Consider the following 16,289-nt stretch of genomic DNA (forward strand, 5'->3'; position numbering starts at 1 on the left):
GACATGAACTTCATCAAATGAGATATTCAGATGTGAAAAGATTGTACACACGACCACTTTGTGTGCTCATATCAGGTTTACAAATTATGGTGAATCTGAGTCAAGTGTTAAAACACTCTTTGTTTGGTGTGTGTGTGTGTGTGTGTGCATGCATGTGGGAGTGGTTTTTATACCTAGGTTGTCAATGACAAAATCAGATGCTTGCCCTATGGCAGTGAATCAAATACTGTTGTTATGAGGTATTGGAAAAGCTTGACAAATAAAGGAGTCAAAATAGAAAATCTAGAAAGTGGTTGTATTTTTTTAAAGGGGATCCTATAATACAGTGTGGTGATCTAACTCTTGTTAACCAGCTTATCTTCTGTTGTGATATCAAAAGAAACATTATTTCAAAAACTTATGATTTGTATAGCTTCGAAATGAAAATGAAAGAATGAGAAAATGAGTCACAATAATTGCAGACATCTGATTGACTTGGGTTTGGTGTTCTGGTACAGCTGGATGCCTGAAAATTCAATTCCTGCTCAATCTCCCACTCTCTCTCCCTCTCTCCCTTTGTGTCTATTAGTCTTTTTGCATCATTTGTGCCATTAATGTCTTGTATGTGATTATCTGATCATGCTTAGATTCTTACCTTCTTTTATAGCCGCCATACCAAATTTTGGTCTTTCTCTTTATTTGTTATCATTATCTATCTGATTTATTCACGAAATGTGAAAGCTAGAAATGAATCAATATAATGTAAAAGTGGATATTTTTGCACAAGTAATTTTTCATGTTGTGCCATGAAAATGAATTTGGCATGCTTTTCATTGCACATAATGAAGACATTACACAGTGTAACATATTAGCAAGCAAAAAATTTTTGCTTGCTCTTATTTCACCCTAGTTTCTGGTCGTGCGAAATGTGTGAACATTTCCATACTACAAAAATTTCCACTCTGACAATAGTAAATCTATTCTTTTTATAGTAACTGAAAAGAGAGAGATTCAGAATGCCTTTTATTTTCCTGTTCATGTGTTAAGAAGGCTGCATTTGTATATTGATAGATCCAGAGTGATAATATCACATATTGTGGTTATTTTACAGTGTTATAAAGGTCAGATCCTGGCTGGGACCCTGACAGGTAACATAATGATGTGGGACCAAGAGACAGGAACAATCCTGTCTGCCTACCAGGTGTTGGATTCACCCATATACAGACTACTTGTGGCACCATCAGATGACAGAGACACAAAGATGATGGTGGCCTCTGGGTAAGTCTATTCTAATATCATCATTAGCTTCAGGTATTTACACTTTGTAATTCTGATTACTGTGAAACCAGAAATATTTGCAGCATGAAATTTTTGCGAATTGAAGCCAAAAGTCTTTTTCACAGCATGAAATTTTCAGGAATTGCCATTGGCATTCAATGCATAATGTAGACAAAAATTTTTGTGTGTATTTTAATTTTACAAATGTTGGCTCCTCGCGAAATTTGCAAAGATGTCTAGTTTTACAGTATCAGATTTTGCCAACATGTTTATGGCTGACATTTAATAGATCAAAGGCTCAGATGAGAAATTATAAATCAATACACATATTACTTCTCCTAGTTTGTAGATTGATATAAATTGACGGTGAAGAATAACCAGTTATTTTATCTTATACCCCTTTCATAAACTCAATAATGCGGATAATATCCGCAACATTTGGTCGTAAAATCGGAGCGGGGAAAGAATAATGCCCTTTATTTCGACCCTTCTATTATCCGCATAATAGCAGCATCGGGACCAGATTTGGAGTTTATGAACGCAAACCCAAATAATGCGGATAATTGCCGGGGTGCGGTCAAACGTCACATGTCTTTCCCGCAGGAGGGACGTGTGCAGTCACCATGACGATTATCCGCCTTTTTTCAGGACGGGCGCTCGTAAAAATAATGCGGATTATTTTCAGTTTGTAAACGCATTTTTTATTGAATTGTCCGCATTATTCTTATGCGGATAATAGGAGGATGAGTTTATGAAAGGGGTAATGGTGTACTTGACTGAAAGAGATTTCAAATGTCAATGTTCAAAAGAGTATGCATAAAGAATTTTAACTAGACTTTGCCTCCATGCTGATCTGTAGCACTGCCAAAGTATTCCTCTGGCTGAACCAATAGTCCTTTAAAAGATTACTCAAGAAAATTGTAGCAGAGTAATGATATATGTCATAAAAAGTTAGATGCTGGAATCCTAAAATGTGCCATATGATAGTCAGCAACATATTACAAAGTATTCACTGGTTATAGTTAGATGTTCATATGTTTTAGCAATGACCATCTGTGAAATGTAAGTGAAACTGTGAGTGATGTGTTGATATAAATGGTAACAAGGGATTAAAGTGATGCTATTGTGTAGATGAAGGATGTATATTGATGTTTGTCAACATGTGACCAATCATCTGTCTCTTGTAACTCATACTGACTCACTGTCAGTTTTATTTCTTTATACTATGTATTAGCCTCCTTTGGTCTCTCACCCTATCTCTCCTTCAATGTCCTATCCACTCAGCTCCTCCTCCTCCATACACCCACTCTCTAGCTTGGCAAGAGATCAAAGATATTAAGGTGTGAACACATAATGCCAATCATTAATTATGATAGATTTTTATTAAAGTCAATGAGGAAGGGAGTGCTTATGTGATATTCAGACCATTTGTTTTGTCTATAGGGCTTTCCTGTTAACCTTGTTCTGTATCTCCTAATAGAATAGGGGAGATTACACACCTTTTTGAGCAGTTTGGAGAATTTATTGAGAGCATGAGGAGTTGAGCGAAAAATAGGTGTCACTACGACGACGGAGAGTGCAGCTGTGATGGGACAATCATATCATGACATGTGTTTTCCTTACACATGTTTCTCTGATCAGAGAGCAGTGCACGCCATGCTTGTTTACTGCCGCTATATTTGGTAGTTATTATGGGTGTACGTGCATAATCCATGATGTATCCTTGAAGGGTCAAAGAATAACATGTTTGAAACTGAAACTGTAGTAGCATGTTTGTTTGTTTGTTTGTTTTTTCAGTGTCTAAGAAACAATGATATGAAACCACCTTTACGTTTTGGTGATTGCTAAATGTAGTGGCAGCAGTAATTGTGTAATCAAGCACCATGAAAAAAAAGAGAGATTTAATACATTGACAAGGCATCATGTTACAATATTCATCGGATAGAGTCTCCTTTTCTTATACATCTACTCTTATAGGCCTACTATGTGTGTCTACATTCTCTTAGGTGCATAGAATACCCTTACCTTACATGGCAGTGTTTTGGTTTTGTCTTTTGTTTTTTCAGTCTATTGCAAGTGTCATTGTCTGTTGTTATGATTTTATCTTGTACAATTTGCCATTGTTAGTATGATTGTAGCTCTGCATTTTCACCAATACAGTTCCATATCTTTGATGATTCCTGACCAATGTGGGGGATTTGACATAGATTTGAAGGACTCACTGAATCAATAGTAGTCTGCGATCTGTAATGTTAATGATACATGAGATACCACCGAAAAACTCAAGGCTGCCAATTCTAGTCATCGTCAAAAATAGGACAGTTCACAAGAGAGTGAGAGAGAGAGAGAGAGAGAGAGAGAGCAAGAACAAAACAGATTACCTGTTAAAGAGGATTTTAATATATGACTCATGTTCATTTCCTGAAAATGAAGCAAAAACCTGATATAAGGGTCAAATGTTTGGTCTTCTGAGACTTCCAATCCTCCAGGAATCATGTGCACTTCTAATCAGTGAGTACACCAGATGGTATAATCACCCTCTTTGTAGCTAAACATTGATATTGGGGAGGAGATAATCTATATCATGCGTGGGGATGATCTATAGTCAAGCTGGGAAGCTATACCTGGTCACACTGAACGGATACCTATCACCTGTGCATTTATTTTCCTAAAATTTTCCTATAGGCGACTCCCCCTAGTTCTATAATGAACTAACACAAGGTGACACAGATTTCTGCTTGGATTCATGATCAGACATCCAGCATTATAACTCTGTAGGAACCCTCTTCCCACACCCACCCCCACAAAAAAAAAAGAAATATAATAATTATAATAATAGTAATAATAATAATGATAATAATAATAAGATAATAATAATAATAATAATAATGATAATAATAATAACAATAATAATAATAATTATAAAGAAAGAAAGAAAGAAAGAAAGAAAAATAAATGAATAGATTATGATCAATTAATTAGTTATTAAAAATAGACTGCTGTGTTACCATGTTTATTTGTAAGTTCATTTTGCATGAATGGTTACAAATATATTTACCTAATAAAGCAGTGTTGGTCAAAGATGTGTATTATGCACATGTCCCAAATTAATTGTAGGCAAGCACTGTAGTTAATGTGTTTCGTTTTTTTTCACATTGAGGAATTTAATGGCAGTTTTTCCAAAGTGTGACTAGTAATCTGGAGATCAGGACAAAGCTTTATGCTGGCTAGTAGACAACATGATTGTTGTGGCACGAGACTGATACATTGGGAAGTGTTTCTGAGATTCTATCCAGTAGATGTGTCAGTCATCTTTGAGGGGAAATTGCTGACATGATTAAGGAGTATGGAGAAGATGTTAAACTATCAGCCTCCCAAACTGTGTGCATTCACACTCAAACTGTCCTGCATGCTACTTTGACTTTTGTATTGCTAAAATTGCTCTCGTCACTCAGAAGTGATATATATCAGCCAAAATTTCAGTCCCCTCATACTGGGTTGAAGGGAATAAGTTGGGACTATGAATCTTTCCAAGAGAATTGATGATTAAGACCTCTAGTTTATGAGCCATCCCACAGTAAACTCATCATGATAACTGTATGATGCTTGATGTCTACATGCATTCCTAGTAGCTAGCCACTCTATTATAGTTAAAAGATTTCATTTTAAGCAAAGTCGCTCAATATCTAGACTCTACAAGCATGTAAAGTTAACCTCTTGAGACTCGACTCCTTTACCTGCTACTTGCTGGGTGAGGAGTTTTAACCCATAAGTTTTGAAATTTGGTGCTGCCGTGATTAAGGAACAAGCTCTGTGGAACTCCTCTTCCCACAAGTAGGGATATGTATTATTTGAAGCTTTTTCTGTGACTTGTATCCCTTAACCCTAAAGGGGCCGGGCTTTTTTGGCTATGCTCAGGCCGGGGGGGGGATGGATTCCGCCCCCCCCTGAGATCTCGGCCATCGGTGGCGCGATCGCGATGAAATTTTGCATGCGTGAGACCTGCGTCATAATCTACAAGATTGTGTCATAAGATTTTTTGAAACAATCAATTTCTAATTTTAATTAATTAATTATGCAAATTAAGCTCAAGATCATATTTTAGCCTAATTAAAAGCATTGAGAGTCTAATTTTTGGTCTGTAAATCTGTTGCAGCATATTCAACGATTGTACATCACAAAAACTTCCAAAATTCATTTCAATTCTTATGTATTTTATTGTTTTCAGAATTTCTTATGTATTTCTTTGTTTTTCAACTTTTGTTTTTTCTTTGTTTTTTCATTGGAAATTGTCACTGACCACTTTTCTACCATAATTAGCACAAAACTAATCAATGAAAGTGATTAATTGTAAAAATAATCAGGTTTTTATGACTTTCACGACAGAGCACTGTTTTCCATAGGAAATGTACACAAAATCACAAAATTGTGCCCGTTTTGGGGCGACATTCCGTTACAAAAATGGGCGTGGCTTCGCAAAAGTACGCGCGGACGTCGCAAATTTGGTCTCAAAAGTTGCGCGAGACTTGAACAAACAAAGTCAAGAAGCCTCGCGACGAGGCCTTCTCGCGTAACAGAATTATAGCGCGAAACGTCGAGGGGGGGCGGATTCCGCCCCCCCCCCGGCCCTTTTAGGGTTAATGTCACTATGACAAGAGACTTGTGTGTGACCCACTCACACATGTATTTCATATTCTGTAACAATTACAGATATCTAGTACAGGATGGTACATTATGCTCTCACAAAAACAAAAACGGAAAATAAAATGCATAGCTGATATTACATAAGCTTTAAAAGCATAAAATGATGAAGTTTGACATGATGAAACCCTCATAAACATGGGCCTAGATACGGAGAATGGGTCCCAAGGAAACATCCGTGTTATTGGAGAGACTGAAAGCGGATGTGAACAAACCCGTGGTTGGCTTACCAAGTAGCCATCTTATTTTTTTCTTCTTTCTCCCAAAATTGGATCCACAGCTGAGCGTGGTCTAGCCTCCTTCTTTGCCCCTCCAGACCCCACCAAGTATCCCACAAGGCAGGAAGTCAACCCTCAGAACTCAAGCGTAATTGCTCATAATTACCTCCGTTCTCAATTTATTTCTCAGGCATCTTTTAGCTCACACTCCCCCATCTCTGCCCTCTCCCCTCTCTCTTCTCATGCCTCCATTTCTCCCCTCCTCCTCCCCTCTGCCATCTTGTCTGCTCTCAGTGTCCAAATCAGTGCTTATTGTAATGGCATCAGATGAGTGCGTTGCTACCAGACATGCTGAGGCTAGCCAAGCAAACGGAAGCATTGCATCTCAAGACGGAGAAAGTTGGATAAGGAAAGCCTTTATGGTGCACACATTAAACCAGTAAACATCCTGGAATGCTATAAAATGTGAAATGACAGCTTCCTCAACCCGTCTTCCCCTCTGTCAAACAACTGACATTTCAAGAAATTGCCAAAGTCATCCATTCTTTGCCAATTCTCTCTCACTTTCTCCTCTCTACTCTTTCTTTCTTTCACTCTCCCTCTCTCTCTCCCTCTCTTTGGCTTTCTCACCCTGCCGTGACATTACGGTAGTGTAGAGTTATGTCCTTGACAGTATAGTACATGAGCTATGGCAAACTAGAGCTCAGGTGATGTTTGTATCTTCAGCCATACCATGTACACATCTTGCCATGTGTCATGCCAGATATTGAAACTCAAAAGCTGGTGGTGACTTCTCAAGAGAAGGAACAGGTGATCGCAAAGAGGAAAAAATCCTGGCCTTTTCTTCCTCTTACACAGAAGACTAATCTTGGATAGCATTCCTTGGGAGAGACCCCAGTCCTTATGTGATCATCAGAGCCATTTCCGAAATCAAGAGAAAAGATGGAACACGCCACACTCCTGTCATTTGTCAGCCTGAAACCTATTGTGACATCTGCATCTGTCTTTTTAATCATTTCTCTTCTCATTTTTTTTACTCCATCCGTTTTGCATTTTGCTTTGTCAGACTTCCAGAGAGGCCATTACTCATTCCTTTTTGATGTGATAGATTTTTAGATTGAAAGAGCGACAGGAAGAAATAATGAATGCTGCACTATGAAAATTTGCAAAATGTGGCAGTTGGGCTCAAACTGCAGTATTATTGCTTAATAGAAGCAATTTGATGTGATAAATGGTTGCAAAGCTGGTGGTAAAAGCATTCATGGGTTGTTGTGTGATCATGAGCAAAGTTCCCCAGTGCCAAACCGATGAGCCAAACTCTGAAATCAGAGGGAAAGACACAGGAAATAGAAGGGGCTAATGACTTTGAAAGTTGAGTGCGATTAGTCTAAAGGGGCTTGGTCCCAAAGTACCAACTAGCAGGCAAATATCTGGGACATCTGTCAGTCTGAGGGCCATGTAACCCGCAGCAGGTGCTGCACACGTTGTTGTCCCTCCATCTTTCCAGCCAAAACAGAGTTCCCATTCATTTCGCTAATTCTCCTTTAAGCCCTCTCCCTTTTCAGGGGGCCCCCTTTTGTCGAGAAAAGAAAAAACCAAATCATATTTTGTTTTTGGTGCAGTGTTTTCTTTAATGAACTCCAAGGGAGAAAGAAAAAATTAATGTCAACGTGAACCTGTCAGAGATAAACGAGTGGCAAGTGTAGCTGGGCAACCCTCCGAGGTGCCTACGCTATTGTTCTATCAAGATTGACAAAGGCAGACCTGTCAGATACTGATACCGTGACCATATGTATGATGTGTAGTACACAAGCAAATCAGTAGCATTCCTTGTATGTACAAATGATTACCAATTGAGTTTTTGGCTTCCTGTCAACACCTATTGGTCCCAATGAGCAGCTTGGAGTGGATTGCTGGCTGGTGCCAGAAGTGACAGAGAACAGCTCCATTGACTGCCATCATTTCTCAGCCTCTATTTCTTACCTCTTTGTTTGCTAGCTGTGGCTTCCTGCCTGTCTTCTGGCTAACTTCACATTCACAGTCATTTAAAATCAATGATTATTGTGAATGAAGTAGCACAGAAAATTCATTCAGAACTTTTGATGAAAATAATTAGTAGCTTTGTCTAGCGATTGCAAATTGCTGCCATATTGTGAAAGAAATTGAGCAACAAATTAAATTTTGATATGAAAGCTAATTCACTGTATGTACTTTTCATTGATTTTAGTGCATAACCTTATAGTTTTTGTGAGGTGTTATTTTTCGTGGGGAGGGGTTGGATGGTAGTCACATATCCTTTAATTGTAAATAATTCTGAAAGTGCTGTTAACTCTCAAGATAACAGTTAACAGTGTCCAGCCAGTTATTGCCAATGTGACTCACAAAAGAATGTTTACTCTCAGGTGTTCAACTTTGTGCTTTCACCTTCCGCTTTGCCCAGCCACATGTCAGATTAAAGTCCTACATACCTTGTGACTTTCAACATTCCATTATAGTGAAAGTACTGCTATGAGATTCAGAAAATACCATTGTGGATCAAGTCTACATACTTTTGATTTTATAACTTTTTTATTCATGTATTATGGCATACAGACTCAGATAGCACTCTATTCTCCTGCTTTCATTATGAGAAAGACAAGTTCAAAGGTTGTCTTTTTTTAAATAGTATTGAATAAGATGTGCAAGGTAGGCCTTCATCAGTAAAGTGAATAGACTTTTTCTTGCCAGTGACAACACACACAATCTAATAAATATGCATTGAATTGTAAAGCCTGTATTCATAATGCAATGTCAATTCAAACAGTTATTACAAATCTGAAAGAGTGACATATAAAAAAAAAAATGGAAACTTTGATTTCTGACTTTGATTTCCAGACATCACTTGCACAACTGATTTTTCATTGTGAGGTACACATAGGAGAGTGGATGTAAAGAGATTTGTTTGATTGCTACCCTACAGGGATGGATCTGTCAGTGAGTGGGTGTTAGAAACCATGATGTGTGTCAGGGTGCTACAGGGACATCGAGGACCAGTTAGGGACATGCAGGTTAGTCCATCACTGTGGTCAAGTGTATCACATGTCTCATCAGAATTCAACATCTTTAATGCTTGGAAGAATACAATTATATCAGTTATACTTGTAGGTATCCATAATTACGATGCAGTCAAATTTTACCCCATGGATGTCTAGTTTGTTGAACTAAATTTCATGTAGGACTATGCAATGTAAGCTCAGTTTCATGTCTAGAATCAGAGTGCAAAATTCTACATGCGAGCTAGTCAGTGCAAGAAAAGAACCATACCTATGCCACTGTTCCTCTTCTTTTGTATTTGTACATGCGTGAGTGATTTTCATATGCATTAACCAAAATAAATTAATTCAGCACTAATTTCTTTCAGTTCTAAGATATAGTCATGTTTTCCTCATCTATATCACTTTCTGCATACTCTGAATCATTATAAAAGCAGTGAAGAAATCAAATTTGAAACTAAAGTGTGGTAGGAACGATGGTAGAGAATTCATGCTATGGCAGTGTTATTTAATGTGCAGAAGTTAGCAAAATTAACTTGAAATATAGCCAGATGTTTTACCAACATACCGACAGTCTATCGGTACTTCCCTCCAAGAAATGAACTCACTGGGTGAGTGCCAAATTCAGTCTAATTGCTTTACCTGAAACACAAGTCACTTTACACGAGATTACTGATATGCAGTGTTCACAAACTGAAATCATTACAACACATGACATGTCTGGTACTTTGGGTGTAATAATGTGTGGTCATCTTGTGTCCATTCCCAGGCCTCTGAGTCTCGGCTGGTCAGTGTGAGTGAAGACAAAACAGTGAGGATCTGGGATCTCAGCCCTCCATCTCTTAAACCTGGTGTAGAGGAGGACACCATTAGCACACAGATTGTCAATGAGCGGGACAGTGATTAGTGGTCACCCTTGTCTGACCAGCGGTCACTTTCAGCCTATCTACATTTACCCTGGTCTCAACGATTAGTGTCTGTGTCCGAGGAAACTTCACTTACAATATGTACCACCACTAAGGGATAACTTGCATTCTGGAACATAACATCATGTTATATCCTGTTTGTACATTGATAATGTACACCACACATATCCATGTCAATGTACACAAGGCCTGTATATGTCTTGATAATGCTACTCATGTATTTCCTCTTGCATTATTCTTCACATTATACAAATTGATTGGTTTGATTTGATCAACTGATAATTACCTGAGTACATATTCCTCCATGTCACAGATATATATGTATACATATTCAGATACATTGATGTGCAAACATACATAATATGTTTATTTTTTTATGTATATATTATTATGTACATATACATTGTTCACATGTATAAATTCATACATGTATTATAAGCTTCCCTCTTTCCTTAATTTGGTTATGAAATTAAATCTTATCTTCTGAGAGATTGAGAAACAGTAGACAAGGACTTTGTCATTGCATGTAACTGTTTCTCAATTCACGTTCAATAAGATTATTTGTATATTTATTATACATAAGACTTTTTCTATGCCCGTTTCATCTAGCTGTCTTTTTTCCCTCCATGTCTGTTTGTCATTCAATGATTGATCTTTCTTTACACCTTGATAGATAATCAATGACTATTCATTTGCCACATATTCAACCATCTGTCTGACCTCAATACCTGTTTCTATTCATCATTCCATTTATGCCGTCTTCCTCAAAGGCAGTATATTTAAAGTATATCTACCTGTCTGTCTAAGAATCGATGTCAGTCTCTTTCTATTTGTCTGTCTGACTGTTCTGTCATCTAATGATTTATCTCTCAATACACCTGGAGGGATCATATTATAATTTTCCATTCGTCTACGTGCCATGTACTTCTCCTTCATAGTTACCTGTTTGTCTTTCTATGCTATGTATATCTGTCTATCCATCAATACATCTATTTTTCTTCCAGTATATATCTATTTATCTATCCGTCTATCAGCTTTGGTATTTCTATATAGCTACCTTACTTCTATTTCCCTTGCTAGTGACGAGCTGAACCCTGTGTATGAAGATCCCACACCCAGAGAGAGAGCTCAGTCCTATGTAGACCCCACCCCAATGGATACCCAACCCCTGTCCACCCCTACCCTACCCCACTAGACGTTGGTCCTCACAGGGATCATTACCCTAGCTGAGCACCGATTCCTCCTGTCTGACAGTCACACTATATACATTATCCTGATTGGAGACCAGTATATTTTTTCTGTCAGGTGTCTGATTAATGTTTGTCTGGCTCCAAACAAGATGTCCACCTCTACAGGCACACGCCGTAGAGGAACAAAAACAAGTTTGAGATATCTTCAGGATTCCATAAATTCCAAGGTATAAGGAGTCATTTGAGTTGAAAGAACCTTCTTTCAGCCTCGTCCTAGTTTCCAAAGCTGAGCTTATTGTACAAAATCGATGATTGTTCAAATAATGTCAGTTTGAATGGTGTCATAAACAGCATATCAAGAAAGAAATCTTTTCCATGCCATCTATATTTCATGTCATATTTTATGTCAACTGTAGTGTCCTTATACATATGTCTCTCAGCTTTTTGACAAAGTTATTTTTCCTCTCTTAAATTAGGGCAGTTTGAAAGCACCTTTCTTTTTCAAAAGATATTTTATGAGATTCTATGAGTATTTCTTTGTATTTATTTGTATCAATGTTGTACAATTGTAAATATTTGTATATAGATATTTATTGGACAGTTGTAAAACTGTAATGAAGTATTTTGTACATGTTCATGATTTTAATGTGCATACTACAAGATGACATTATGATTTAACAGTTTTCTTTTAACAAGAACATTCGAGTTATTGATAACAATATCTGCATGAAATGCCTTGTCGTGTCATTGTGATTGTAGGCAGTAGCTCTTGTCATGTAGGAAATGCCATTTGGATAGTAGTTGGTGTGGTATGGTTTGAAGTGGTTCCTATAATTTGTAGATATTGACAGATTGCAGGAGAGGAAATGGCGGCTCCTCTGTCAGTCCCTCCAATCTACCTCGGCTCAGTCACTATCCAGGAGGAGTAAGTATGTCAGATGACATTGATCTTGGAATGCCAGGCCATTCCCCTCTCAACCAAAACACACAGACACACATACACAGTCTTTAAATCTACAAGGTGTCCAAAGAAAAACTGGGGCACTTTTCGCTCTAGCATTTGCTAAGTTATTTAACTCTCCTATGATGATCCTAAGTACCATTGTGAGAACTATATGCATTCTAATTGGCAGGTAGAATGATCATTGTATCCTATGAAATCAGACATAAATCCCTTCAAAATTCAAAGCGGAATAAACCTAAATTCAGCTGTAAAAGACTTTTGTCTGATTTAGGGAAACTTTTGTTTTCTGCCTATATGACTGGTTATCTTAATCCACTGCTGCATTTTGTATCATAACTAATCAGTCTTTTCATATTTCATTGTATCATCTTTTCTGTTTTTTTTTTTTTGTAGTAACATTGTTGAAAGAGATGGGTGTATAACATCATGATGATGTGTTACACACAATGGTGTATATATGTAAGCTATGCAGTATTTTGCAAAATCCTTTGAGTAGATTCTGTTCAAAACATTGCTTGTTTGTTTGCTTGTTTGTTGTTGTTGTTAATTTTGAATCCCAAATGAATTTGGGAAAGCCACAGAAAGAAAAAGAGACACAGTTTTCTGTTCTTTCACAATCTTATAAATAAGACATGTGGAGTCAAAAGGGGCCTGAGCTTTTTTGCTACAAATAAGACATGTGACACATTTGTGTACAAGATTTTCAGAAAAAGGTTCTCTCCAAGCCCAAATGTTTCTGGCAACCCAATTACAGACTTTGTGAAGTGGTTTCATGAAACATAATTGTACTTTCTCATATAAAATCAACCTTTGCTTAAGTCAACCTTGCCTAAGTCAAGTGTCCTCTTCTCTTTATGTATTACCCTGATTTTAATCCCTCATAAGTCAAATTTTCTCTAAGTCAAAGCTATTTCTTCAGTCCTAATAGATTCTACTTACACAAGGTTGACTGTACCGCTATTTACACTGATTCTTGTTTCAACTCTCATGGTTTTAGCATGTGTTTGTAATTTGTATTCATTTTGGTAGTCCACTTCACTTTCAGTATAAGAAAAAACTCCTTGATCAACCTTTCATTACAAAATGTAATGCATTTTTCTCTAATTTTTCTTAACCCAAACTAAACAACACAGACACACAGACACAAAGTATAAGCTTGCTGAATTCCGTCCTTTGCTCAACCGAAATGTCTTTCTGAGTAGACAGTGCCTTTGAATTTGCAGATTGATGACAGATTCATTGTTTGTATTCTAGCCATATGTCAGAGTGATGACTTGACATTTTACTTGCTTTGTCATTTTTATGAGTCACTGTATAGATGTATATTTTTATGAAAACTTGATGAGAGCTGCACCTGTGAATAATCTGACATTTAAAATGTCAGAATCTGTTTTTACATGTTCCTCCTGGTTCCAAGGGATGAAAAGAGAGACATGGCTCAGACAGAGCAGGGCTTGACCGCCCTGGCTCTCGTTGGATGGATGTAAGCAGGGCCAAACGGAAAGCTTGCCTGTTTGGACCTGTTTATTTAATAATGTCTTCATTGTGTATACGCATTGACAGTATTGATTTCAGTTCAGCCAGATGCAATTCTCCCTGAGTTGCTAGGCTGCATGTAGAGAGATTGGGCTTGTCATTTTGCCAGTTTCAACCAGTGAGCCGATTCATCGCAAAAATGTTGACTATTTTCCCTTTCCTACTCAATCAACTTACCCATGCACTCACTAGAGAATGACTGCATTGATTAAAAGGGAATAGCAATCTTACTTGACAACATATGCTTTATTCCTGATTGGTAAACAATGGCACAGTATTTATACATTTTAATTCCATTGTTTATATCCTGCTTGTGTCACATTTTTTCCACCCGTTTTTTTTTTTATATGTACATCAATTTTATTGTATAATCTGTCCCTCAATGGCTGAGTCAAAACAAACCTATTAAACTCTCTTCTCTCTGAAGTAGACACCTTGTGATCTGCAGCAAGAAATCTTTTATACAGTGAAAGTAAATGTCATGTTTTGTTGTTGTTGTTTTTTTATTTTGCCTCTTTTATATTTGTAGATGACATGCACAAAAAGAAAGAGAATTGTACCAAGCTACTATTCTACATTTCCATTTAAAGATGCTTCTGTAATTCTTCAGTGAGACTAACTTAACAATTCATTATTTTTATAGACAAAAAGATACTATTGGAGATTAGTATTGTGGAGTTACCTTTTTTGATATGCGATCTAAATGCTATCTTTTTTACTCATTCATTAATTAATTAATTCGTTTCATTTAATCACGGTACTAACATTAGCCACGGCTGTTTTTCAGTTAATCTGTGCAATTAGAAATAAGTATACATAACATGATACGTCATAGATACAAAGCAAATAAAAACTACATAAAACTACACAAATCAATTTACATATCATAGGCAAAACTGTCAATTCACAAGAAATGAAATTACATTTCCATTAAGACTTAAAATCATAAATATCTTGAAATATTAGTAATTAATAACAAACAATAGGATAAAATTCAAAATTACTGAAATGATATCTAATACACACAAAAAAAAACACTTAAAGTTGTAGATAACAGATTAATGTAAAACAACACTGCACATCCCCTCTAATTACCCTAACCTATGCATACTTACGTACACACACACACACACACACACACACACAACCACAACCCACCCGCCCCTGCATGTATCTTTGAAACAAACTCTTATACTAAAATAAAACATATAATTATAAATATTATTTGAAAAATAACAATTCCTTTGCTCTAACTAAAACACTTTCATCATTATTTACTCACCTTTTAAACTCACCCCAACTTGCTACTTTAATAACATCTTCCAAATTATTCCACAGTTTTCTCCCGTAATAAGAAATACTCCTTCGTTTCAACTCAGTGCGTATCGGCGGTAATATGATATTCTGTATCGTTTGTCTTAGACTAAATCATGAACTACTTTACACATAAAGTAGTTTTGGGGTTTGTTTTTTTTTTTTGTTTTGTTTTTTTTTGTTTTTGTTTTTGTTTTTTTGTTTTTTTTTTTGGGGGGGGGGCCTATAAAATACTTAATTCGCCTCAACAAATATTTATTATATATATCTTTTACAATCTTTTCCCGTAACGTTTCCACTTGAACTGACCAGTCCATGTGTTCATCAATCATAACTCCTAAGTATGTCAAATTCCTTTCACGTTGTATTGTGTTTCCTCCGACAGTGACATCTCGGACAACAGCATCTCAATTCTTTTTCTTGATCCTATCAGCATAAACTCACATTTCTTACACTCTCTACCCAACTGTTTATCTATGTCTGTTGCACTGTCTACTAAGTAACTAAATAAAGCAATCCACAGAAGAAATTGTTCATAGACGAAAATTGTTCCTTTTCAACGGTGTTCATTTGTTCCCACCCATCTACTATTTCTGGCAAAATGTTTTGTCTGTACTCCTTGAGCAGTTCATTGAGGGATTTTTTTTTTTTACGCAACATGACGGTCACTCATTATGTTCTTGATGTTTGCAATTATCTTGTTCACGGTTTGAGTTGATCCTGGCATGTCAGTTATTTCATGCAGGAGTCCAAGGAGTGTGTCTAATGTTGTTTGGCCAGTTCCATCCACGCTTCCCTCAGTCCAGTCATCATACTTGAGCTGCCCCTATCTGACTCCTTGTAGATATCGAACGCTGAATAGTGGTGCCTGAATTTTGTTGTGTCATCACTTCATTCATTCATTTTATTTTATTTAATCACTATACGTTGTACTAACATCAGCCACGGCTGTTTTTCAGTTTGTCCGTGCAATAAAAATAAGTATACATAACATGATACATCATCATCGATACAAGGCAAATAAAAACTACATAAAACTACACAAATTAATTTACATATCATAGGCAAGACACAAAATAGGCAAGACTATCAATTTACAACAAATAAAATTACATTTCCATTAAAACTTAAAAACATAAAGATCGTAAAAT

The 16,289-nt window shown here is 36.7% G+C and overlaps 1 protein-coding gene across 3 annotated transcripts in view; it reads left to right on the forward strand.

Annotated features, from left to right (window-relative positions):
• LOC140246083 (uncharacterized) overlaps positions 1-11,783 on the forward strand; it is a 90,667-nt gene extending 78,884 nt beyond the window's left edge. For all 3 annotated transcript variants that reach the window (XM_072325532.1, XM_072325540.1, XM_072325548.1), the window contains 3 exons: positions 1,091-1,257; positions 9,136-9,223; positions 9,978-11,783. In XM_072325532.1, the coding sequence (XP_072181633.1) occupies positions 1,091-1,257; positions 9,136-9,223; positions 9,978-10,115 (393 nt within the window). In that variant the 3' untranslated portion in view covers positions 10,116-11,783. The remainder of the gene's footprint in view (positions 1-1,090; positions 1,258-9,135; positions 9,224-9,977) is intronic.
• Positions 11,784-16,289: the final 4,506 nt, after the last annotated feature.

The sequence above is a fragment of the Diadema setosum genome, chromosome 1 (genome assembly GCF_964275005.1).
Source record: "Diadema setosum chromosome 1, eeDiaSeto1, whole genome shotgun sequence".
NCBI lineage: Eukaryota > Metazoa > Echinodermata > Echinoidea > Diadematoida > Diadematidae > Diadema > Diadema setosum.